Source organism: Sander lucioperca, chromosome 6, assembly GCF_008315115.2.
Source record: "Sander lucioperca isolate FBNREF2018 chromosome 6, SLUC_FBN_1.2, whole genome shotgun sequence".
Taxonomy (NCBI): domain Eukaryota; kingdom Metazoa; phylum Chordata; class Actinopteri; order Perciformes; family Percidae; genus Sander; species Sander lucioperca.
The window spans coordinates 39,191,272-39,218,643 of NC_050178.1; the positions used below are offsets into that span (position 1 = coordinate 39,191,272).

The window sequence follows — 27,372 nt, forward strand, 5'->3', positions numbered from 1 at the left end:
GACTGAAGTAAGAACATAAGCAAGCGATAAAATATTTTAGATTACCCTGAATAGCTTACCCTTTGAGGGCAAAGATGTTTTGACAAGTGAGTTTTTTTCCACTTCAATGTCTGTCCTCTTGGCCTGTGGTGGCAGCCAGTGAATTGTTTCCCCTCTGTATGATCCCTGTGTTTATTTGTCTCTTGCATTTGGCATGCAGCAAACTGTTTATTAATAGCTAGTCCACAGCCTGAATTACCTACATCATGTGGTATTTTTAGTGGGGGCTTAAGTGTTTAGTGACCCATGAGCATTTGGTTAGCGGGTTTATCTGGTGTGATGTCATGTGAGTAGATCAGTCTGGAAAATGACCTCGCAAATCACCACACAGGTAAGATCAGCCTTTCTCCACTGCACTGCGCCAGGCCAGCAGAGGTAGAGCTTTTGTGTTTGTGTTTACGTGTTTTTCCAGGGATTCATTGTTTTTGTGTGCTTTGTATTTGATTGTTGTGCATGTGTTGCTCTGTTTCTGCCTGACTGCATGTGTGATCTTCATGGCTTCCGAGTGTTCTGCAGGTATGACTATAAGTCGATGTGTCTACGCACGTTTCTCCTTGGACACCGCCTAAATCGTTCCAGGTAAATCCAGACTCAAGCCATCTCATTCAGATTATTTGTCTCATCCTTAATCTTTTAAGGCTCTTGAAGAAGGTCAGCAGTACAAAAACACACAACAAACTAGTTCTCAGAACCATGAAAAATACTGAGCATGCACATAACATTTATTAAAGACATTTATGTATGGATGAGTAGATTGTTTGTTTTGAAGTAAGAACTATGCAACCTATCCAAATATATTTGTGTGTGTGTGTGTGTGTGTGTGTGTGTGTGTGTGTGGTGTGTGTGTGTGGTGTGTGTGTGTGTGTGTGTTGTGTGTGCTCTTTGTTATTTTGCCCTTCACGTTACCCTCTAATGCCTCTTTCTATATCTTTCATTTGTTTTATATCTAAATTCACTCACCACCTTCATATTAGCCTCCTCCTCCAATGTCCATTGCCACACATGGGCAAAAGACAGACCTCACCAACACTTCCTTCCTGCACTCCCCTCCCCTCACCCTCACCAACCATCGTTCTCGTTAATACAGACATATCTGCCGATCACATTTCTAGGATGCCTGAATGTGCTGTAAAGCCCTCTGGCGCTGCCACAGCCTTGATACAATGAAACATCGACCCAGTTGACGTACTCTCATGCTGCAGTTATGGTCTGAATGGTGGCTTTGTGTGTAGCATGTATAGTCACTGCAATGAAGATGGATCCAGTTTTGTTTTCTGGTCCTTTCTGTGGGGTTTTAGCAAGATATCCTCGCAATAGTGCTGATGTTCTCAAGGGGCTGCAGATTGCCCCTATGTACAAGCCAAAACATGCACGTGTCGTAAACTGGGTGTGATTTTAAATCGCCAATCATCAACGAATCAGCTTTGCTGTAGTTTATGTTCCAAAAAACTGTAACTTTGAATCTTTGAATCTTGCTGTCATAGAAGAAACTAACAAACAGCAATGTAATGTAGATGTATATAAATGAATAATGTTGGATTACTATTCCATATTTAATGGGCTATTCTGAATATTTGGGGGTGACACATTAAATAATATAGGCTAATATTTTAAAAGAGAAAAGAACACAGCATTCAAAGACTGATTCTGACATTGATAACCATGGAAACGATCGAAGCTTCGAAGCATTCGGGTCAGTTCTAAATTAAATTGAAATATATGGGTCTGTAGAGTTGTGTTATTTTTAGAATAGTTATTCTTGGTATATCCCACTTTTTAACCAGGAATATGACCAAATATTTTGATGTATCGCAGATGAAGAATCTTGTATATTTAGTTCTTGCAACAAATAAGAAAATGACTTAGGTAAGGGGCCAGGAAGTCACGCGTAGATAGTGCTTGATGTTTTTACATTATTTAAGTTTTTTTTTACCAAACACACATGCAAAATGAAATAATTATAATTATATGAAGAAATCGTGATGCTTGTTATGTTAGGTTGTTAAAAAAAGAGAAAAAGAGCTGGGTTCAGCTTTGTCCTTCCTCCTTGTTTTTCTTTTTCTTTCCTCTCTCCCTTCCCCCAGATACCCCCCTCCCATCCCTGTCTTTGTTTGCTTGCTCTTTTCCCTGGAAGGGTTACCAGCCAACAGCCTGCTTTGGGTGCTCCTGATTGGAGGATTGCTTGTGATGAGGGTGGGCCCAGTGTGAGAGCTTTACCAGTGGAGAGCCAGTTCTCAGCAATCAGAGAGCATTCAGTCTGAAGTGTAGGCACAAGCAGGATCTGTCTCTGTTGGCTTTATCTGCCGCTGCAGCACTAGTCCAAACCGCAACGTTTAGAGGACTGTCTGTGGCTTTCTGCTTCTACTCAGCTACAAGAACTGCCAGACAAGGAATTAAAAAGGAATTAAATATCCATTAAACCTTGGCGTTTTATTGTTTCTCTTCTATTTCCTCCTTCCTGTCCTGATGCCCACAGTAGTGTGGTCAGGGCGAGGGGATGGGTCCGGCTGTGGAGGCTCAGGCCCAGAAGGCCATGGATTTAGAGCAAAAGCAAAAGCAACAGCAGCAGCAGCAGCAGCAGCAGCAGCAACAGAGCCAGCTGCAGCACCAGCAGTGCTACATGGAGAAAGGAGTGATGCTTGAGCCCTTCCTGCACCAGGTGGGGGGACATTGCTGCGTCTTGAGCCTCGGGGAGCAGACCATCTGCAAACCCCTCATCCCCCGCGAACATCAATTCTACAAATGTGTGCCTGCTTCCATGAGGAAGTTTATCCCCCAGTATAGAGGTAATGCAAATGCAATGCATGTGGCTGCTGTGTTTTGTTGTGTTGTTATGCATATCTCTTTATTTATTTCACTGCTCTATGTGCATATGTGCAAATCAGGTGGGAAATGAAGTTTTGCACGTTGTGTGTAAAGTGTACATTTTTAGATTTTTAGAAAAAAAGAGCTCCCTGCGTCTGCTCAAGTGTTGTTTCTCTGTGCTTGATGGCAGCACGTGTCAAATTGTACCACAGGGTGCTGCAGCTGAGACTGCAAGTGGGCCTCCTACAAACAGGCCAGCCAGTTGTGATGTCTTGTTTGTAGGAGGCTGTACTAACACAGGTAAGTCAGGCTTGCCCCCATTTCTTTTTCTGGAAATCCACTATGAGGTCATCTGAAAAGGTCAACATAGGCACGAACATGGGCACTGATGTTAAATCAGCCTCGTATTTTTCTATTTTCCCTTTCCATTGCTTTGCTATTAATATTTTCTGGCAACCGTGCTTTCATTTCAGCAGTTTCAACTCTTTATCCTTATTTTTTACTTATAGTCTCAGTCCTCCTCTCTCTCTTACCTTATTTTCCCTCCTTCTTTAGCCATATTATGGAAACACCATGGGGAGGATAGGCTGTTTATGATACAAACAAGCTTCGGGAAACCTTTGCTCTCCTGCTGATTATTACTTGTTGTGCTCTTCATCTATAGCTGAAACCTGTAGACAAGCATCATATTTTTTTTTCTGTATGTGTGCAGTGATGCTTTGTGGTTTCAGTATGATATTCATGTACTGTATACTGCTCATCATTTTGTGTGAGATTGACTTGCTGGTGGAGATTTAGATTATATGCACTCTCATATCTGTTTGTTAAATATACGGCTACACCCCGCAGCTGGTTAGTGTAGCTTAGCACAAACACTGGAAACTGGGGAAAACAGCTAGCCTGGCTCTGTCCAACAGATTTTTTGGTAACACATATAACTTACATTTTGTAGCCTTGTGTCATTTGTGTTTGAGCTGTTATCTTCTCTATGTTGTTTTTTAGCATTAGACCTACTTAAAAGCATGGTCTGTTTTGTGTATACAAATTACAACCCACTGCCTGCATATTGATATTGACTGATTGTTCTTCCATTCTGTCATTTTCTGTGTTGCTTTGATAGCTCACTATCTGTCCCATTCCCTGTTATAGGTTTGTCCAGGTATTGTTAGGACAGATGTCTTAAACAGATGTCGATGTAGACCCACAGTACTCTATAAGTGTAACTGCTGCAAAAAAAGCAACAAGATGGGAATAAGAGATTCTTAGCACTTTAGAGCTTGTGTTATCTTTATTGGCAACTTTATTGTGCTTTGATTCTTTATGAGAGACGTATTCTCTTCACTGCTCCATGACACACATGTCTAACAGGTGTCTTTCTGTTTCCCTCTATGTCCTGCTCTCAGGTGTGGTGTCAGTGAGCTTTGAGGAGGATGAAGAAGGAAACCTTTGCCTCATTGCTTACCCCCTCAAGAGTGACCCAGATCTCATGTGGGGGAAAATGATGGCATCCTCGCCGCTTGTGGACGGCGAAAATCACAGCAAAGATGGCCAAAGCCGCCACTCTTGTAAAGACAAAGACAAGAGGTGAGATGAAAGAGACAAAGTAGGGTTAGTCAATGCATCAACAAGCAAGGGCAAAGTGAGTCACTTTCACACTTAAATCAAGGCTAATGTAAATTAAATTAAAGATAATGCATTGATCACTTCAGAACCAACCATGATGTACTGTATTTAAAACAATCTTTAGTTTTCCATGAATGGTGAAGACAACTATATTTAGTCTGAAGACTCATAAATCGACTGATGACACGCACATTGACTTACACATCCATGCTTAAGGCATAAAAGGCTCTAACTGTTAGAGGCTGATCCTTGGCCTTGGCAGTTAGAGAGAGGATCACAGCCTCAGGGTTACATAACTGCAATAGATTCATGTCCACGCATATACACAAACACAAAAGTCAGCCCTGGGGCCTCATTTATAAACGTGGCATACGCACAAAAGTGTGAAGACGTGCGAGCTCTACGCAAGAATTGGGATTTATAAAAAGCCAACTTGACGGGAAAATGTGCGGTCCTCCATGGACACTCTGACCCAGGCGTACGCACAGAAACGGGTGAAATGAGAAACTGCAACATCGACGCCAGATGGACGAAACACGTGAAACTGTGTGAATCTGAGACCATTGTGTAACCACTGTGAAAATCGAAATATTCCCTTTATTGATGATATGAAGAATTCACAAAGCCATTCTTACAGTTAATATCCTACACAAACACCTGTTTGATCCATCTGCGGTGAAAAACAACAAGACAAAATAAAACAAGCTACTATTGTATATTCAAACAAATATATTTGCAAAGAAAACTCAAATGTTCTGTAATTATTTTGGCATGTTATGGAATTTATTCTCATGAATAATACGATAAACAGGACAAATAGACTGATGCTGTTTTCGATGCCTCCGTCTGGCGGAGCACATCGTTTTAATATGGTCAATATGGTCATGGCTTTAGATCGTTTTATTTTTGTTTTACATAACACAAACATATTTTCCTTTTTTCCACCTCTCTAACAAGAACTACAGCTTCACATTGAGTGAAAGTCCTTTGCTTTGTTTTCCTCTGTGCACATGATGTCGGTATGGATGCATATTAATTTGGGGCGTTTCACTGACTGTTTAAGGGCAATTATGGCCATGACATGAAGCCACCAAAGCTGCGCCACATTTAGAGTCGATTGTGATTTATAAAGGGAATCCGGCGTATGAATCCGGCGTATGACGGTTTTATAAATCCAAATATTTCTATGCGTACTCACATCCTGTGTTTAGTCTGTACGCTACTTCTGACGCAAATTCGCTGCACAGTTTTATAAATGAGGCCCCTGGCCTGGAGTGGCGGAAAGGCTGGAAGGCTGATACTGGTTGATGGCAAAATATATGATGAGGTTGATTTTAAATGTTTTGGATGGATGATAGTGACTGAAAGACACTATTCCATTGGGTTCTTCCAATATATCATTGCTGCCCTCTTGTTTTGTGCTCTACTATCCACATAAATAGACTACTTTAAAGCTATAGTGCGTAATTTCTGTCTCCCCCATGAGGAATTATTAGTAATGACAACAAAAATGTTGGCGCATCCACATGACACAAGCCTTCCCCCCTCCTCTACCCAGTTGCTTGTAACCAAGGAGGACATGGAGGATTAAAAAAACATGATGGACTCTTCAGAAGAGGTAATTATATTTGCTCGATTTTCTGCGCGCGAAATTGGCCGGACGACACCATTTTCTAAACATAGCCATACTGAGAAATACAGAGAGCGTTTTGTGGAGCTGATAGTTCTAATTAGCTTTGTATCAACTTATTTGGCAATGGTATCAGAACAGCATGAAAACCAAGGCACTCTTGTTGAAGAAAATCTTAAAGCAACACTAGAGAACTTTTCCCACTTCGGTCCCCCTACAGGTTGAAAGCGGAATTGTCCATTACATTACATTGTCCAGTTCATTCGAACTACAGATCCGCTACCCGATCTGGCAAACTTGCATAATGTAATGTAATGGACAATTCCGCTTCCAACCTGTAGGGGGACCGAAGCGAGAAAAGTTCTCTAGTTTTGCTTTAAAAAGCCTTTATTGATGGCATAGCAAAAAGTAAAAAATACGCACCAACGTGTTGCTGCCACAGGCCTTCTTCAGGGTGACTAACCAGAAGTGAGATACAAACAGGAAATATATAGAACAAAGACATTTGTCTACAAAGACATGACTTGAATGTAACGGACGTTCATTAATATTCAAAAGTTACGCACTAAAGCTTTAACCACATACACAAGCAGATACTGAGTCTGTTTTTTTTTTGTGTGCCTAAAACTAATGATGTTCTCTCCGTCTGCCATCCAGTGTTCACAAACTGGAGGAGGAGGCTGAGGTGTTCTACTACAGACTGGAGCGCAGTCACAGTAATGCTGTACCACAGCTCAAACAAAAACCCTGGACTGTCACACTTCAACAGCAGCACCTGCAGAAGCTAAAAGAGGAGGCCATGCACTGCAACCAATACAGTATCCTTTCACTGACTGAGAACTACACAGTTTTTCTTCTTCCTATTTGGCAATTTTCCATATCACAGTGGAACTAGACAGGATTATTGTTCAGTGGTTCCAGGGACATGGCATGCGCCCCAGCCAACTGAGCCACAACGACACCTCAACACCTGCCTATTTACATGCAGTTGAAAAGTATACATGATAATCAGAGGCTCCAGCATGCACCTGGTGCCTGTTATCTAATACAGTGTCTAGCTATCAAAGTCTTTGCCTTGTGGAGTTGTGCTTCCAAAGCCCTCCCATTAGTTCCTTTATTTTGCTGTGACTTGCCTGTACAGTCAGTATTGTAAGGATTATAGCATTCATGTGAATGCAGTGAAACCTGTGGAAGGAAAAGCTTAAATATACACGTTTTTTTATCTAACCATGTCGAGCAGTTGTATGTTGTAAGCTGATTAGTGTAGAACAAAGGCCACGGCTTTTTGACTCTGGCCTCCTTGACTCAGTTTACCAGAATTCATCCTGCTGGAGAATCTGACGTGGCGCCACACGTTGCCGTGTGTGTTGGACGTGAAGATGGGCACACAACAGTATGGAGACGAGGTCACGGAGGAGAAAAAGGCCAGGAAGATGCGCAAGTGTGAGAACAGCACAGCACCCATAATAGGAGTCTGCCTCTCTGGCATGCAGGTGGGCTTTGATCCAACACTGGCTTTAGTGTTTATGGCTCTGTTTTAAAGGTATAGCTAGACATTTTGGGAAATCGCTTATTGACTTTCTGGTGAAGAGTTGAGATGAGAAGATCTATACCACTCTCTAATCTGTTTAATATAAGGCTACAGCTAGCAGCTGATTAGCCTAGCTTAGCACAAAAACTGGAAACTGGGGGAAACAGCCAGCCTGGCTCTGTCCAACTACTACCAGCACCTCTTAGGCTCTGTAATTAACACATCTTGTTTGTCTCATTTTGGAACTATTCCTTTAATAACCTGACTACCATGTATTGTTTATGAATCTACCCTGCAACAGGCCTGAAATTAGCACCTGTCAAGCACCAAATGGCACTAAGATTTGTCTTTGGCCATTAAATCAGTAAAGGTCACCCACTGGCCATTAACTATTTGAGAACAATGGAACCTCTGTTCAACATCTCTGATGATGACCAATCAAAACAGTTGATCTGTACATTTTGGAATACTTTTTCCTTCATTGCCATGATTATTTAAGCAGAAACTAGGAAAAAATATGAATAAGACACAAAACCTTGTTGGAAAACTAATATTGGGTGTTATAAACATAGTCACTATTCCTTCTCTACTTTTCAAACCCCTCTATGTCTCTCCATCCCTTCAGGTGTACCAGTATGACACGGGCCAGCTGATGTTCATGAACAAGTTTCATGGCCGCAGGCTGACTGTGCCAGACTTCAAAGAAGCTTTGTTCCAGTTCTTTCACAGCGGACAGCGTCTACGACGCGAACTCTTCGCCCCGGTGCTGCACAGGCTCCAAGAGGTGCAAGCTGCCCTGGAAGCCTGTGAATCCTATCGATTCTACTCCAGCTCCCTGCTCATTATCTACGACGGAGCACCCCACCAAAAAAGCACTGAGGACGGCCTCTCTGAAGAAGAAGAAGAAGAGGGCGAGGAGGTGGAGGCTGAACCAGAAATGGAGGAGGAAGAAGAGGAGGAGGTGGGTGAAGAAGCAGGTGCACTTGGTTTTCCTCGCAGACCCTCCACGTCTAGCGATGGCAGCACCAGTGGCGGGATCTCAGGTGTCCGCCAGGCTCGCTTGTCCCGCTCAAACCCCCGTAGCCCCTTGGTGGATGTAAGAATGATAGACTTTGCCCACACTACCTGCAGACATTATGAAGGGGACAGCGTGGTGTACAAGGGCCTGGACAGCGGCTACATCTTTGGTCTTCAGAACCTGATCACCATCATCTCCGAGCTGGAGAACCACAGCACGGACTGAAGACTGACGTGACACACACACATTCAGACACAGATGCACAGTAACACAGAACAGGACTGGACTACAGAAGCGGAGAGAGTTTTCTCCTCTCCACTTCAAAATCAGACCTTGTTGTAGCTGGTCTTTCATTGGACCCAGTTCCTGTTTCTGCCGTTGGTGCTTCTCAATGTTTCTGTTGTGTGTGTCCATCTTCGGGATATAAAAGAGACCTGCACATAACATAGACGAGACATCTGTGTGACTGATGGAGTGATTTACCCATTGTCATCATTCTGTTTAACCCGGTTCACTGTTGGGACCAAAAGGGTTGGCAGCAAATAAAAGCAGTTTGAAGTCTCGAGGCAGTAGAAATGTTTTTCTTACTTCCGATTCCAAAGAAGGCGTCAGCATTTTGCACACACAAACACATTCTGTTGTGTGTTTACACTGGGATGGGGCAATGTGAAAGAGCGTATATGAGGACAGAGCTGATAGGAGAAAAGGTAGTGAGCACACACCCTCCATTCTTCTTTATTGCCTGTTCATTCTGCCATCCTTCTTTCCCTGTTCATCTTTACTTAAAGAGACTATATTCATATAAGTATCAGGGACAGATGATATAGAGTTATTTCTTTATTTGACATATTTCATAAAATAAACTGAAAGTTTAAAAAAAGAGAGCGAATGAAGAGTACTACATTCCGTGTTATTAATGTTATGATAATGACATTAATTAATATTGTTATTTGACATTTAAATACCTCTACCTTGTATGTACAGTATGTGTTGTCCACAGTCTGTTGGGGAGGAAAATAAAGACTTGGGTTTGTGTTAACATTTGTGTCTTCTTTTATATGTGCTGCTACTTGTTGACGAGGTCAGGAGCTTAAAGAAAGAAACCACAGACTTCCTGCTTATGGGAAATTTAAATGTTGCAGCAATTACATTTCATGTAATATCCAGGATGGGAGGTCGTCCCCTGGGTGTGTGCATAAATGACAGCTTTTTGAGCACGAGTCAGTACAAGCACATAATGACTATAATTCATATCTCTACAAATACCGTGGAAAGTATGATAGGACTGCATTCAATATGAGCAGGCCCACTCTTACCACCTGCTGTGCAGATAAATAACTGAAGCAAATGCCAAGCCTGAGGCCTATAATGTAATGTTGAGTGCAGCCATGACACAAGATTTCCCAAGCATATATTTAGACCTGTTTCCCCCGAGTCTAGAAGAATGTATCTGTTGCAGGGATGTTAAAATAGAGACGGGTTGTTATGGCTTCAGTGGAGGATGACGACATTCTGGGCTGCCTCAGCCGGTCCTGGTCATCTCGAACCAGTCTAAGGCAGACCGAGGGGAGATGAACAATCTGCTCTCAGAGTCACAAGCTCTGTGTCATGCGAGGAGTAGCGGCAGTCGGCATGGAGAAGAGCTATTAAGCAGACAGGCTTGTATCAACAGAGCACGGACCATTACCACATCAGTGTCCTCTCTCTGGAATGTTCTCTACTGCTGCCACATACGTCCATCTGACACACACATTTTAAATCAATCAACGAAAAATATAAAGCACAGTTTTATGTGAATTGTCATTTTTTTAAAGATACATTTTGATGTTTCACAATTCAATGTTAATGCATGGTGTACCCTACCACAGCTACACACATTATTTTGTTAAATTAGATTCTTAATATCTGACACAGTTAAAACACTTATATCGGTTAGAGTAGTACATCATATTATGAAGGCTGTTTCAGGTAATGCTGAAAAAGAATAGTGGCCTCCTGCATGTCACTATATGTTACATGCTGGCTGGGTTTTGGACTGTAAACCAGTAAAGCACAGACACTCTAATCTTTAAGAGTCCAGGCCAGGGCAGGTTAGGGTGGTTTATGAGCACATACTGTAATTACACGCCACATATAGACCACAATATGCCAAAGATCAGCTGCAGAGCCACAGTCAGACCTGAAGCAGGATATGCATGTGATGTTTCTGTGCTGTGTGATGGCAGAGTGATAATAAGATTAATTAATTAATTAATAAGAACCCCCCCTCTCTCTACTGGGGGGGGGTGGTAGCCAATGTTGCGTCACAGCCTCAGGATCAGTAGGCTGCTTTTAACCATCAAAATTATCACATTCTATCGTCATATTGTGTGTATGCATATGTATATTACACCACGCACATACTTAAGATTCACTGTTATTCTATATCATAGTGTTTGCATACCACATGACACGTGTGTGCATGTGCGTCCTCTTAGCCCATTTCTTTATAAAGGTTGCCACTGCAAATGGATCAGTTGCAGAACCACAGTTAAAATCACCATGGCAACAGCAGCCTTTGCTGGAAGTCAAACAGTGTCATAGCTTTTTTTGGGCGACAAGAGACACGCCCCCCATTCATCAAAATATGAATGCACTCTGTCACTTTTCATTCATTCATCAAGTCTGCTCCATCTCATGAACATTCAGTCAGTGATTGTACATTGTTCCTGTGATTGACGTATTTCTAACCTCCAAAAACAATAATTCCATTACTTTGCCTGGCAAAGGTTGTCCTTTACAGTACCAACTGAAGTTCAATATCATGCATGATGCAAAATTAATTTCCCTTGTTTGTTCACTGCCATCAACTCATTTCCTTATCTCTCAGCAGTTCACTCATTATCCACACCCTCATGATTATCTAATAACTTTGAAGCACTTATTCGCTTATTACACTGTTGAAAGGCAGCTAACTATTCCACATCTCTCCTGCATATGGGGGACAGTCCAAACCAAATTTATGTTTCAGTACCATAGCTCCACTTTCCTCTTGGCTATTTGATGTTTATAGGACTTGTCCTTGACAGCCTCTCAAATACAGATATGACAGGACACAAACATTAGGAAAAACATGCAAAGCTTTCTATTTTTATTTTTGGGTGTTTGCATTTGAGGCTGCATGTATGTATGTGAGTTTGTGCATGTTTTACACCTTTTGTAAGTCCTTGAATTTATTTATCATTTTCTCACCCTAAATCCTGATAGATGCTACATAATTTAAGCCGAATTCCTCTTGCATAAACTCACCACATCCTCTCTGTTTTTACATGCTTATAGACACAAACAACAACACATGGCCTAGAACATCACACAGTTTTTACCTTTTGGTTAAGAAGGGAAATTAGTGAATACAACCAATCTATGTGGTCTGAAGGCTGTCCGATGACTCTTACATATGAGCCTCCGCACCACTGCATCCTCTCACTGCCATCTAAGAATTGCTGCCTTGTCAGTCACATTATTTAACGTACAAGCATGCAGTGGACGCTGCTGTATTTGGCTGTGAAAACAGAGTGGAGGTTTCAACCAGTCAACACAGTTGTGGCCAAGGTACGAGGTGCTATTTAGCTTTCCCTATTCCCTAAGACAGCACCAATCAGTCATACCAAAATGTCTTTGTACAATATTTTCATTAGGTTTTAATGTGTCTTTATCAAACAGTGTTTTTACACTTTGTTTAAAAGAATAGTTTATTGAGTAGAACATGACTGCCAAAATGAGCAGCGCAGTGTCGAAGGAAAGCGAGAACTTCAGGAATACAGCCAATTCTGTTTGTGCTAAATTGAGTTTACTCAATAGTGACAAGTAGGGATGGGCGTATCGATCCTGTGGTATCGATAGATCGATATACTCATGCTACTCATTTGGCATCGATTTCCTTAAAAAAATATCGATATAAACTAAAAAATAATAATTGGGGGTGTATGCATTACTTTCAGCTGTTTTAGATTACTTACTTAAATGACTATGTGCCGGGACACCCCTGTACCTGGCGGCGTATTGAGCTGGCCCATGTCACGTGACAGGAGACGAGCGAATGAGCGTCAACGTGCGACACAGCCGACAGCGACACAGCCAAGGGCCTGAAAATGTGTATGTTTTTGTTCATATTTAATTTATTTCATTCATATTTATGTTATTTATTTTACTTTTAATTTTATTATGTATTGACCATAATACATTTTGTATAAATGGTCTGTATTTGTCTTGTGATTTGTCTTAAATGTAATAATATTTTTACTGACAAAAATTGGCAATAAGAAATTAACGGTATCGGTATCGGTATCGATATCGATGAAAATGCAAGAAAAAGTATCGGTATCGTATCGAATCCTAAAAGTGTGGTATCGCCCATCCCTAGTGACAAGCTCAGCACAGGCAGTTACATAAACGGGTCAATAATGTTATGAGGGAGAGAAGAAAGACAGGAAAAACAGACAAAAAAGCCTTTCTACTCTTTCTCACTCATATGCAGACAAAACAAATGTGATTAAGATGAGGCTGCATTTGAGTGACAGCTTTGACGACACACAGGTGATCTCCATTTAGCTAATTATGTCTATTAAAACAAATGGCTGCACCTGTGATAAATGAAGTCTGTCATATTAAAAAAAAAAAGTTCCCTTCCTTTTCCATACACATACATACAGTATGAGCAACGATGTGTACACACGTTTTGTACAAAAGGATTTCTTTTCAAATGCAGCTCCCATTTGCTGCCCTGATTGAACTAATCAGGCCAACTTGTCACAACTCACAAAGACATAAGAGTCTACAGTCATGCTAGCGGAGCTGTGAGACTTTACTTTGCACTAAGGCACAAGGCTGAAGACCTTTCTTTTTGATGTTGCCTTTCTTTAAATAATTGTTAATTTCTTATACTGAAGTTGCATTGTTGAAACTGTATGACAATCTATATAAGCATATAAAGAGAATTAAAAAGTATGACCGGTGGGACCGGCCCGTTCTGGGAACGGCAAGGATTGCGGGTGGATTACGTTTATAGAGCAACGCCTTATACATTGTCCCATACTAGCAGCCTAAAATCTTGTATTTTATCTGCTTTTATATTTTTAATTGTTTTTAACTGCTCTTTAATGTTTAATTTCTTATACTGCACTGTAACTTTAATTCTCATATTTTATCTGTTTTTATCTGCTCTTTAATGTTTTATGTAAAGCACTTTGAATTGCCCTGTTGCTGAAATGTGCTATACAAATAAAGCTGCCTTGCATTGCCTAAATGCTAATATCAGCAAGCATGCTAACATTCTCACAATGGCAATGCTAACATGCTGATGTTTAGCAGTCAATGTTAGTCATATGTAGCACCTTAGTTTAGCATGTTAATGCGTGTATGTACAGAATCTCATGGCAATAGATCCAATAGTTAGACTGGGATATTTTAATCTAGACCAAAGTGGAGGACTTCACTTACCAATATCTGCATCCTTATAGCCATGCCGCTAGCATGACTAAAAACAATAGTAACTCAAAGTCCATTTAATAACTGTTTGTGGAACTTGCAGGAGAGAAAAGAAAATTTATTATTTTGTTAAACTTCTGTTCCTATGGTTGAGAATGAAATTTCAAGCTCAAACTTGAAGTATAAACAGCAATCTCATGCTAAAAAATAGTATATAAAAGTAAAAATAGTCTATATCATATAAATAAAGAATATAAAAATAAAAATAAAAAACTCAAGAGACTAACAATGCCTCCAGGAATAATTTATCAAATAATCAGAACAAATATTACAACATAATGTAACAGAAACCAAGGATTAGTTATCACAGGAAGATAAAATCACACCATGACCCCATTCCAATCTAAATCATTCACTTCAAAAAATCCCTACTCTCGCTTGAACCTGCTCTCACACATGCACAGGCTACAGCCTCTGCAGTTAAACCATATAAATACTAACAAAACCCACGTCTAGTAGGTTATAACCACATAAAATCAAATTGACTGGAATGACAACACAGTGCACGGAGGCTCGGTCTGCTCGTCCAGTCACAGAAGCAGAGAAAGGCAGCGAAATGGACAACAAAATCAAGAGAGGAAAAGCAAAATCGAGCTAAGGTGTAAGTGTTAGATAACGCTGGCTGTCTGCCAGGCATCGGGCCTCGACTTGGCCTGAGGCCCCTGTTGTACCGACGGCATGCGGGTCCACTCTGTCAAATTCATTTACACTGACCTTTTAATTACTTTAATGAACCATCAGAGGCACAGATTAACACTCAACACACTCTTTATCCAAGCTCACCCATGAAGGTCAAATGAAGATAGACTTTCTGCCCTCTTGAATTACTCCATGAATTTTACTCTGGCCTCGCATTACACTGTCACACTGCCAGGCCTCGATTGGATTAGTTGGGGATTACAGGAGTTTGGGTTAAGGCTTGAAAAAAATAGATAAATACTATGAATATATAAAACCATTGTGAAACAGTTATTAGTCATAAGTGGTTGTGGCTTCCAAACAGAGCCTCAGCTGTCCACAGTCTGACGTAGTTTTAGTTATAGACTGGTGCCAGACATGGTGTTATTATAACAAACGTATTATGAATAAAATATATCTGTCCCCTTCCCCTACTTATGGACAAGACTCTATCCTCAGTGGTGGGTTAACATAAGCCCTTCATATTTGTATTTTCCAGTCTGGGTACTGTTGACAGTATTTTTGCTTTAAAGTCAAGTCAAGTCAACTTTATTGTCAATTCTGCAATATGTGCCAGACATACAGAGCAATTGAAAATATGTTTCTCCCCGACCCACGGTGCAATAAGGACACGTTCAACAAGTATAAAATAAAATATAAGAAATATATACAAATGAAGATAACAAAGATAAGTAATATGTACAATACAGTTATAAATTCTAAATCAAACAAAACGTTATAGAAAACTAAAGATATAGATAAATGTAAAAGGAAGAGTTCCTAAGTGTCTTCTTTTTATAAAGCATATTAAAGCATATTTCCTGCCAGTAACTATTTTTTTATTTTAGTTATTTATTATCTATTGTCTGCTAATTAACTGCCCACTGACTGATGAAAACTGCACAATCATGCCTCCACATACGCGCTGGAGCACTTCAATTTTTACATTTACCTATCTCTAAAGTAGCACAACGTCTAGTGAAAGTAGCATGTTTATGTGAATCTCATTAAAATTTTGTCTCAGTACTTTGATAGTACAGAAAAAATAAAACACAGCACACAACACACACCAAAAGCCTACTGTGTCAATGTGTGAAAATGCCATTCCATTGTTCTATGAACTTCTATACTTTTGTATGGACATTATGTGCTAAATTGATTTTAAAATATGCCATGAGTTATTTCTGGAATGTAGCCAACAAAGAGATTTTTTATCAATGAAATAGTGTGTGTCAAATAGGTCACAGCAGAAATGCTACAAATGATCCGTTTGTATCTTTGGAACAACTAGCCACAACTTCAGCCTGTACTTAAAGGAAAGCTACCCCAAGAGCTCAACTTATGGCTACTATCCTGACTGTTACTGTGCCTTGTATGATTTAATGTGATTGATTGATTGATTGATTGATTGATTGATTGATTGATTGATTGATTGATTGATTGGTTGATTGATTGGTTGATTGGTTGATTATTTAGTTATTTTAGCCCATTTGTGAAAATGTAGCTACATACAAAAAGACATTTTAAGATTCTTGTTTATTATGACTTGCATACCCAACCCTAGATTCATACTTATGTGCATAACAGAACGAACTAGACTTTACACTTTGCTTTAACTGTAAATTAGTTTCTACTCACATAATTTCACTTGGTTTAATGATCAATTAAGTGTTTAATCTAATCTGATCATATATCAAAGTTTATAAAGCATGTTTTAAGATAATGGGATCTAGAGTTTTAAAGAGGATTTAATGCTGATTTCTGGGTACAGAGAAATCCATGATCATTTTCTCTTTGAGCACCTGGGCCTGAGGCACAACATGTCCTCTTACTTTAGTTGGTCTCTATCCCAATTTAGAATGTAAATAATATGGTCCTAGGTCTATTTCCATTGCCCGGGGTTCCATGTGTTAGGCGCACACTGAAACACACATAATTGAAGGTTGCAGACAGACACAATGTCTCCCACGGGTACACACAGGGACAGGGAAACTAAGCAGGCTTTCAAAAAACTATGGATCAGCATTCATGTTTTAGCATGGATTTATCTTGTGTACAAAAAGTTGATAAATAGTTGTTAGTTAGTGACGATTTGCATTATCTGGTGCTGAAGGACTGATTACACATGTTGTATTAGGCTGTGTTATCCTTATTGGATCATTAAAGCACTGCAGTCATTTCTGGGTGGCTCTGTTTTCATTAAACATGAGTGTGATTTGTTCAGAAATAAATTCCCTCCCAACTAATAATAACTTCTGTTTGAAACATCGAAGCTGAAGTCGACCACTTTACTTATGACTGACAGGAAGCATTGTACAGTAATAGGTTAGTCAAAACTCAGTGAAAAGCACACCTGCTGGAGATGTGAGAAAGAAGCTAGTACTGTTGTACACATGCTGTATTTCTGTGTATTTCAATGAGATACATAGAGTAATGGGGGGACAATATATCTTTTTTAACAAGTCTGGGGCTCCTTTCTGGCCCTAATAGAGGGAATTTGTGGCTTAAATTTTACTGGCACTTGATACTATGAATTGATAGATTCAGAGGTAAATAGTATACTCATTCTCATGTTTTTGTGTTGTCCACGAATGTATCTCATGTTGAAGCTGCAAGCAGCCTGGCTTAATTTAGGGGAGGCATGCGTCTGTGTTTATGACTTAGGTTTATTATACTCCACTTGTTTTGTGTAATAGCATATTGTCTGTGTTTTCAGTTTTTAAAAAATGGGACAGTGAACGAAAGTTATGAGGTGTTGTACATGTAATGTGTTTTATTCTGTGGTCTTTTCAAAATATCAATACAAATAAATAAATAAAACTGTGAAACGCAGACTGGAGGGGGTTTGTGTGGTATTTGCTTGTCGTCAAAAAAATTGAAGAACTTACTTGTCATTTACTTGAGTCTTTTCTTTTCATGCCACTTTCTACTTCTACTTCACTACATTTCAGAGAGAAATATTGTACTTTTTACTCCACTACATTAATCTGACATCTTTAGTTACTAGTTACTTTCCAAATTAAAATGTTTGCACACAAAATTATAAAACTATAACATATTATGTTTTATTATAAATTAAACTGCCCAACAATATAACGGCCTACAAGTCCAGCTGAAATGATTAGCCGATTAATCACTTAGTTGATTGACACAACTGTTTTGATCGTTTCCAGTTTCTAAGTTGGGAGGATTTTTCGGCATTGAGTACTTTTACTTTTAATACTTTAAGTGCATTTTCCTGATGATACATACATACTTTTACTTAAGTAACATTTTCAATGCAGGACTTTTACGTGTAACAGAGTATTTTTATAGTGTGGTATTAGTAGGCTACTTTTACTTACGTAAAGCATCTGAATACTTCTTCCACCACTGTAGTGGAAGTGATGAAATATTCTCATCAATACACACAAACAGCCTCCCTCTCTATTTGTTTTCATCTGATAGAATTCCACCTAACTTCATGTACCCCACGCGTGCACACACACACACACACACACACACACACACACGTGTGTGTTGCACATATTGCAGAATTGACAATAAAGTTGACTTGGAACAACACTGAGCTCTAGTGGTGAGAACCTTTCAAGAGAAATGATGCATGAGAAAAAACTGAGACTGCTTCACTCAGAATTCTATTAGAACTAAATGCATTCGGAAATTATGTACACAACACTGTAAAAAGTCCACTAAATAGTTGATATCCTCTTATATGTAGCACTGTACTGCTAAAAACATAAATAACAACAACAATAACACACAACAATCGTTACAATATATTGTAATCAAAACAATAATAGTCATATAGTACATACTATGCCAAGGTATCAGAATCAGAGTCAGAATCAGCTTTAATGGCCTAATGGCCAAGTAACTAATTGTGAACAAACAAGGAATTTGACCCTGGCTTTTTGTTGCCCTCAATGTATACAGAGATAGATAGTCTATATTAGGCCTATGGCTAAAAACAAGGACACCAAAGCTGAACAAGGTAAATAAACTTAGCACAAAAAGTAAGGAAATTTGTGTTTGGTAGATTATTTCTCTGTGGTAACAATGCTTTTTGGCAATAAATCTTATACCGTTGGAAAGCCTGTTTAGTTCAAATGGGGCACCATTTGTAAGGAACATGCATTTGTGGGATGAGCAGCAGCGCTGAGTATGTGGGTTGTGCCCATGAAAATTTTTCCAAATCTTCTCTGCCAATGCCAAACAGCTTATTCTGCCATTGACTCGTTTGGTGTTTGGTGGATTGGATGATTCTGCCTACGGCAGTTGGATCGTAGGTTCAAAGTGTGGAGAAGACGTGGAGAATGCTATGCTGATTGTTGCACCAATAGGGTAACACCTTTTGGTGGAGGCAGTGTGATGGTGTGGGGCGGCATCTCCCTCACTGGAAAAATGAGGCTTGTCATCACTGGAGGCAATCTCAGTGCAGAGAGAAATAAAGATGAGATTCTGCAACTAGTGGCAATCCCATATCTCCACAGTCTGGGACCGAACTCTATCCTCCAAGATGACAACGCTCGCCCCCACAGGGCGGGGTTTATCAGAGACTACCTCCAGAATGTGGGAGTGGAGAGGATGGAACGGCCTGCCAGCAGTTCTGACCTCAACCCCATTGAACACTTGGGATCAGCTTGGGCGTGCTGTTCGTGCCAGAGTGACCAACACAACCACGTTGGCTGACTTGCAAGTGTGACCAGGCTGGTGACCAGCATGAGGAGGAGGTGCCAGGCTGTTGTGGCTGTGTATGGTTCTTCCACACGCTACTGAGGCTCCTGTTTGTGAAATGAATAAATGGTTAAATTGTCAATATGTCTTGTTTCTTCAAACTTCAATCATCCAATCTACCAAACACCAAACGAGTCAATGGCAGAATAAGCTGTTTGACATTGGCAGAGAAGATTTGGCAAATTTTTCATGGGCGCGACCCACATACTCAGCGCTGCTGCTCATTCCACAAATGCATGTTCCTTTCAAATGGTGCCCCATTTGAAAGGGAACTAAACAGGCTTTCCAACGGTATAAGATTTATTGCCAAAAAGCATTGTTACCACAGAGAAATAATCTACCAAACACAAATGTCATCACTTTTATAAACAATGTAAACTATACTCTAGCTGCTGCCACACTTAGGTGATATGCTAAAGGTGCATCTATCTATCTATCTATCTATCTATCTATCTATCTATCTATCTATCTATCTATCAAGACTGGTGGTTACTTTATGACAGTTTTGTATCATCTGTCTTCTGGGAGTTTTTCAGTATAGGCTACACTTGTCTTGTCTTCATCCATTCCTGGCCTGATCCTGAATTTATTCATAATATATTTCATTACATGCACGGTTCGTGCTCATGGATCTTTCTCAGAGGAGTGGCTCGGCTCAAACCATAGCCTACTGGTCAAAGCTAGTAATGAGTCTGGAGCATATAGACTGTATTAAACAGTATGGCGCCTTCTTGAGGATGGAAGACCTATTTGTAAATTATAAATGTTAAACATTAAAATCGTGCGTTTTCCGAGTTGACTGGAAATGTTTTTCATACATACGACCATATATGTAATGCGTATGCGTGTGCAGGTTAATTAATTCCCCCCCATAATGGTGAATGCCCAAAACGCTTTTCTCAGCAGGCAATTTATTTATTCAATTCACAACTTTAAAGTATAACAGTTTTATATCTATGATACGACTGTACACAGTCTTCTGTGTGCAACATGAAGGGTCTCTGTCTCAGAGATGTGACGTGTGTTAGCGGCTTGTCTGGTGACGTGTCTCTCCTCTCTCTTTTCTGGCGGAGCGGCTGCTGGATGGGGCCACACCGACTCCGCTAAGCACTCATACTGTAACCAGTAACACCGCAGGACTCGGCCTACGGACATTATGGGGAGTAAGTGACATTCTTCTCTTGTATACACGTGTTGAGGGTAGTCGAAAATACCTGTCGTCCTTTTAATCTCGAACAATAACGGACTTAAAGCGTTCGCCGGCAAGCTAATTAGCTAGCTAACCTTGGGCAGGTTAACGCTAGGTGGATAGTTGGAACTAGCTTATTACTGGAGCTAATTTGAAGCTTTCAAATTCCGTCTTTCTGAGATAGCTTGCACACACACACACGCAGAGCTTCACATTCAGAGCCCACTTCTAACATCTTGCCTTTGTCTTTCAAATAGGCGTCCACGCGTCCTGTTTTAAAGTGATTGCTCACTCGTTTTGTGATTGAACGTTAACTTTAGTTAGCATCACGCTAGCTGAATGGACTGTGCAACCAGGATAGTTAACGTTAATGTATAGACACTTGCAGCTGGTGCACGTTGGTAGATTTGCAATGCCAAATTGACTAGTCGAGTGCCAGAAAAGAATTCAGTGGCTATATGTTAAATCGCTTGCTGTCAAAGTCTATTTCAGTGATTGTGATTGACACAGCTGATCAACTCCAAGACGAAACGGTCTAAAAGTGACTGCACACTGAATACTAGTTACTCCAACCTTGCTCAGATTTATTGTTTGTTTATCCAGATATTGCTAAGAAAATACAGCTTTTTGCTGCATTGACCAGTAATGTTGGCAGCTGTTTAGCTGGTGGTTAGTGATGACGTAGCATCTAAACTAACCTGATTTTAAGAAGACCAATAACTCAAGATAACACAAACCTACTGTATGTGATACTGTGGGTGTGTGGTGTAAATGCAATGTAACTTCTGTCTTTTAATGTCTGCTAATCTCTTTCTGCAGTTAAATTTTTGGAGGTCATCAAGCCGTTCTGTGCGGTCTTGCCAGAAATTCAAAAACCAGAACGAAAGGTATGTTTATTTATTTTATTATGTTGCATTATGTCTACACTGTGCATATATGAATCGATTTGAATGACATCTGCACATTTTTTAATCCTCGCAGATTCAATTTAGAGAAAAGGTACTATGGACCGCCATCACACTATTCATCTTTCTGGTGTGCTGCCAGGTTAGTATCTGTTGATGACAAACCTTAATGACAACCAAGCTGTGGGTTCTGTTCATGTTCATGATGATGTGTGTGGTTTATGACACTGGTTTGTATCTTTTCCTTGATTCAGATTCCTCTCTTTGGCATCATGTCTTCAGATTCAGCAGATCCCTTCTACTGGATGAGAGTAATCCTGGCTTCCAACAGAGGTGCTTGAATCGTAGGCTGTATGTTAAACAGGGTTAATCACAGAGTTCTTTTATGTCCTGTGCAGCTCCAACAAGTAAAAACAATCAAACTCCAGTGTTGTTATCAGACCTGACATAATCTCATTATTTTATGTGATGAGTCAAAGGTCAAGAGACGTAGGCCCTTAGGCATTGTTTCTGGTGCTGCTGCTATTGTTGTACTAACTGAGGCTTACCATGACACTAATCTGTTTACCTCCAGGTACGCTGATGGAGTTGGGCATCTCACCCATTGTCACCTCAGGCCTTATCATGCAGCTTCTGGCTGGTGCCAAGATCATTGAGGTGGGAGACACTCCCAAGGACAGAGCCCTCTTCAATGGAGCTCAGAAATGTAGGTCTACTACTCGCTACCTTTGCTATTTTTAGAACTTGTCACATACCTTTAAACCTGTGATGATGTTTTATTTGCTTTAAAGATAGCAGACACAATACACTGTTCAGTTTCCCAGTACCATCAGTAGTAGCTGTCCATGCAAGATTGCCAATTGCAAATAATTTTTTCTGTGTTTTTGCAGTGTTTGGAATGATCATCACCATTGGACAGGCCATTGTATATGTTATGACTGGCATGTATGGAGACCCTTCAGAGATGGGTGCTGGGATATGCTTGCTCATCATCATCCAGGTTAATACAAACTCTCAGTGCTGCTCTCCGGGCTAAAATTTGAAAATGTATCTTGAAACAGACACACACTTTTCTAAGGTTTAGGTTTTTTGTCTGATATTATACAGGTGTTAAAATAAAAAAACCTTAACCCTTACCTGCTAAAATAACATTTGACAGCCAAATATTTAATTATCATTCTTTATAGTAGTATGTCAGCCAGCCTGGTTTTAATGTTGTGTATTGTGTGAAGCACTTAGAGATTAAATATAAAGCATGTTAGCTCTTGTGCAGTAAATACTTTCCCGTTACATTATTTTTTTCCCCTGAGGCAAACCGACAAATTAAGATGACATCTTAATCATCTTCCTTTGTGAGATAGGCCGAAATCAGAAAATTCAAACCCTGGCTAGTAGGGCTGCACGATTCAGAAAAAGTCACGATTCGATTCAATATCGATTTTTAGGCTCAAGATTCGATTCAAAAACGATTCTCGATTTAAAAAAAACCCGATTCACAGTATGTAAATGTAGTTACTTTTCCCATGTGCTTGCAGTACAATTTAAAAGAAAAGAAACACAACAAATTAAATGTAGTTTGATATTACTTTATATGTCTTCATACAAAAATAAAAACTTTTGCAACTAAAAACTGCAAAGTGCCAAGCTTTGGCCAGCTTTCAAATTCATTTAATTCAAGTATAAAATAAAACTGTTCAATAAAAAGAGCTTTTCGTTCAGAGTTGGGCGGGAGTTTAGAGCATTGAAAGAGTGCGTTGGTTGACTGGCATGTTAGGTACTTTAGGTTGTTGTTCGTCCACGTCTTTAATGTTAATCTCTGGGTGATGCCGTACCATCTGAGTTCTCAAGTTTGTGGTGTTTCCAAAATACTTAACTTTCGCTTTGCAAAGCCTGCATATAGCATGATTCTGTGAGATTTGCCATTGTTTGCGCCGACTAAACTACTTCTGCTGCACTCGTTCTTCTTTTGATTATGACAAGAGTGCCCAGGCGTCAGTGTGAATTTGACGAATTGCCATCTATGGGAATGGCGAGCTAAACTCATTTCAGGACTGGAGAATAGTATACACGCCATTACAAAATGAAAAAAAAAATATATATATATGGAATTCTATGAATCGATTTTGAATCAGTACAGCTTGAATCGCGATACAAATATGAATCGATTTTTTTTTTGCACACCCCTACTGGCTGGTTCATTGTGACTGTCATAATGTTTTGTTGTACATAGCTGTTTGAAAGAGCTGGTTGTCTGCCTGAATCGGCTCAATACAAAACCTCCTGTCTGTTTCTTCAGCTCTTTGTTGCAGGTCTCATAGTCTTGCTGCTGGACGAGCTGCTCCAGAAGGGCTATGGTCTGGGCTCGGGTATCTCTCTCTTCATTGCAACCAACATCTGTGAGACGATTGTCTGGAAGGCCTTCAGCCCCACCACTGTCAACACAGGCAGAGGTATGGGTACTGGGAACAAACACATTTTAAAGCTGATAAAGGAGATACATCTTCATAGTGATGGACCAATTTTATCGGCCGGCCGATATATTGGGCCGATATTTGCGTTTTTACGTGCATCAGCCGATACACGGCTGCTGCGTTCGCTGATAGTTTTTTCCCGGCATTATTTACAGACAGGCGTCCACAGGCAGCTCTGTGTTGGAGACACTGCACCCATCCATATGATGCACATTGCACACATAATTTGGGTGATATGAATGTAAGATGATTGCAGAAGTGACACTTATCTGTGTTTTTGTTTATTATTTGAAGAAATGGCAGAGCAGATTCCGAAAACAAATCCAGTGTGGCAGGTCTTACGTTTTTATGATGTAAATTGAGGGAGCAAAAGCAGTATCGGCTCAAGAAATTCGGCAGCCCGTATCGGTCATTGGCTAAGGCTGATGGAAAAAAAATTGGTATTGGCACTAAAAAATTCACATCGGTCAATCCCTACATCTTCATCTGTATTATAATGGCTAACCCTGGAACCCCTGTCTTTTATCCAGGTACTGAGTTTGAGGGAGCCATCATTGCTCTCTTTCATCTTCTGGCCACCCGCACAGACAAGGTGCGTGCCCTGAGAGAGGCCTTCTACAGACAAAACCTGCCTAACCTCATGAACCTCATCGCCACCGTCTTTGTGTTTGCAGTGGTCATATACTTCCAGGTGAGCTGGTAACACCAACTAAATACAGTCCAGTGTTTTACCTGCTTTTATTGCACTAAAGGCTTTTGGATGTCAGTGTTTTGAAACAAATATCAGCTTACTCACGGTCACGCTTTCTTACCTCACCAGGGCTTCAGGGTGGACCTACCCATAAAGTCAGCACGCTACCGTGGTCAGTACAACACCTACCCCATCAAACTGTTCTACACCTCCAACATCCCCATCATCCTGCAGTCTGCCCTCGTCTCCAATCTCTACGTAATTTCTCAGATGCTCTCAACGCGTTTCAGCGGTAACTTCCTCGTCAACCTCCTGGGAACCTGGTCTGTAAGTATATAATGCGTGTTTTGCCTCCAGCACATCCAGTCTCAGTCTTTGAGACATGTTTAAAGACCTGGAGATTGTATTAATGAGTCTAGTTATTTTCATAAAAAGGGCCCCGTCAGGTTCCATGTGTTGTAGTTAGCCATGGACTTGCAGCATCTTATGGCGCTTTTCCATTACGTGGTACCTGCTCGACTCGCCTCGACTCTACTCGCCTTTTTTGGGTTTTCCATTACGAAAAAAAGTCCCTGGTACCTGCTAACAGGTACTTTTTTTTTTTAGTACCACCTCTGTCGAGGTTCCAAGCGAGCTGAGGCGATACCAAAAGGTGACGTGAAAGCGACAGACGGGGGTGTCCTGAACAAACCCGCCATTTTTAAATAGTTTAGCCAGCTGTGCTTTTTTTTGCTGCCTCCAGCTTCTTCTGAAACAAAATGTGTCTTCTGGCTGTGGCAACAACAACACACCTTCAACGTTCTGTGTGTGTGTTGCGTTAGGCCACGGCAGCTTACTACGGCGCCGCTATATAAGACGACCAGCCACGATACTAACGATACGGTACTAAAATGCGCAATGGAAAACGGACGCACAGTGCGTCGAGGCGAGTCGAGCAGGTACCATGTAATGGAAAAACGCCATTACTAACTAAATCTTTTTTTGTTTAGGACTCCACGAGTAGTGGACCAGCTCGGGCTTACCCAGTCGGCGGTCTCTGCTACTACCTTTCTCCTCCAGAGTCGTTTGGTTCTGTCCTGGATGACCCGGTCCACGTGGTTATCTACATTGTCTTCATGCTCGGCTCCTGCGCCTTCTTCTCCAAGACCTGGATTGAGGTCTCAGGATCCTCTGCCAAAGACGTAAGTCTGTGTTTGTACAAGCATTTGCAACTTGCTTTTTGTCAGTCCCACATGAAATGAACCTGCGTATCTATCACTTTGTGTGTCTCAGGTGGCGAAGCAGTTAAAGGAGCAGCAGATGGTAATGAGGGGACACAGAGAGACCTCTATGGTGCACGAGCTTAACAGGTACAAAGCAACCTTGCAAACAGAGTCTCAGGTTTCACATTTGTTGCTTGCAGCATATGGAAAGTTGTCCTCCAGAATTTTCATGTATTTATAATGGATTTACTATTCACAGGTACATCCCCACAGCTGCTGCCTTTGGTGGCCTCTGCATAGGAGGGCTGTCTGTGATGGCTGACTTCCTGGGTGCCATTGGTTCGGGTACAGGAATCCTCTTGGCTGTGACAATCATCTACCAGTACTTTGAAATCTTTGTGAAGGAGCAGAGCGAAATGGGCAGCATGGGAGCGCTGCTTTTCTAGAAAATTCCAACCTTCTGACACACATCAGACACAAAGCATCCACCCCCCATCATTTTTATTTTGCTTTTTTTTTTTTTTTGCAATTCGCACAATCGGTACATTTTGCAGCTGGCATAGGTCATTTTTCTCCACCACCTGTGTTTTCCACCATTACCTCTCCAGCGTGTCAATGCTGAGAAAACCGTTTCCCAGCGTTGAGCATAGTATTGTGTGTCTTCAGTCCTTTTACTCCAATAGCTATTACCCCTCTCTCTGCGGGCTCTCTTATCAGCTGAAGAATGTCTAAATGCACACAAGGGTGAGGTGCTGTCTTTGACCTACCTCAGGCATTGTTCATTGCAGCATGTTCAAAGAACACTAGGACAACGACAATGTGTTGGTGCTTATTTCAAGCTGAAAGCACTGCCTGGACATTTCGGGGGAGTTGAAAGAAAACCATGTCATGTTCATCACAAGTAGCAGTCCTGCTTGAGGTTTCTGGGGGCCTATAGTAGGATGTGAAAAGTATAAATAAAATATGCTTGTAATCCTGATTAGGATTATGGTAATCTCAGACAAGCTGTTGGTGGTTTTTATTTACCTTTTTATTTTGATATGTTAAATCATGGACTATGTTTATATTCACTCTGGTCTTATATATGTCCTCTGTCTCTGCCTGGTCCTCAAAGGAAAGTGTTTGTCTGTGTCGTCATGCTCTTTTACTCCCAGACTGAATCGCTGCACAATACTGCCGAGATGGTCGGGAGGAGGGTGGGTTTGATAGGGACGAAAAGGGGTTTTCATTTTGGTTTTTACTTTATGTAACAGACATAATTGTGTTATTAATAAAAAAAAACAACAGGATTTAGTTTTTATTCCATTTGTTGTGCTTTGTCCTTGCA

General features: G+C 40.6%; 2 protein-coding genes and 1 long non-coding RNA gene across 6 annotated transcripts; 2 read left to right on the forward strand and 1 right to left on the reverse strand.

The window, feature by feature from the left end:
- The first annotated feature begins 4 nt into the window (after positions 1-4).
- Positions 5-9,685, forward strand: LOC116035436 (inositol hexakisphosphate kinase 2-like). Of its 3 annotated transcripts, none has more exons than XM_031278477.2 (6): positions 5-370; positions 2,516-2,825; positions 4,248-4,428; positions 6,755-6,915; positions 7,415-7,590; positions 8,254-9,685. In XM_031278477.2, the coding sequence occupies exons 2-6, from the start codon at positions 2,537-2,539 to the stop codon at positions 8,869-8,871; spliced, it is 1,425 nt and encodes a 474-aa protein (XP_031134337.2). In that variant the 5' UTR covers positions 5-370; positions 2,516-2,536; the 3' UTR covers positions 8,872-9,685. The 3 variants fall into 3 exon arrangements, with proteins under 3 accessions (XP_031134337.2, XP_031134326.2, XP_031134315.2); XM_031278466.2 differs by lacking the exon at positions 5-370 and adding an exon at positions 453-618; XM_031278455.2 differs by lacking the exon at positions 5-370 and adding an exon at positions 2,192-2,303.
- On the reverse strand, positions 7,728-25,540 carry LOC116035446. Its single transcript, XR_004101369.1, has 3 exons — positions 25,531-25,540; positions 22,741-22,749; positions 7,728-7,814 (listed from the first exon to the last, which is right to left on the reverse strand). It is a non-coding gene; the product is annotated as an uncharacterized LOC116035446 (long non-coding RNA).
- LOC116035427 (protein transport protein Sec61 subunit alpha-like 1) lies at positions 20,611-27,344 on the forward strand. 2 transcript variants are annotated; one of them, XR_004897585.1, is made up of 13 exons: positions 20,611-20,750; positions 21,596-21,663; positions 21,758-21,823; positions 21,936-22,014; positions 22,256-22,387; positions 22,572-22,681; positions 23,978-24,131; positions 24,683-24,843; positions 24,973-25,170; positions 25,833-26,024; positions 26,116-26,192; positions 26,305-26,930; positions 26,997-27,344. XR_004897585.1 is itself a non-coding variant. In XM_031278438.2 (12 exons), the coding sequence occupies exons 1-12, from the start codon at positions 20,744-20,746 to the stop codon at positions 26,489-26,491; spliced, it is 1,431 nt and encodes a 476-aa protein (XP_031134298.1). In that variant the 5' UTR covers positions 20,611-20,743; the 3' UTR covers positions 26,492-27,344. The 2 variants fall into 2 exon arrangements, 1 of the variants encoding a protein (XP_031134298.1); XM_031278438.2 differs by having other exon boundaries at positions 26,305-27,344.
- Positions 27,345-27,372: the final 28 nt, after the last annotated feature.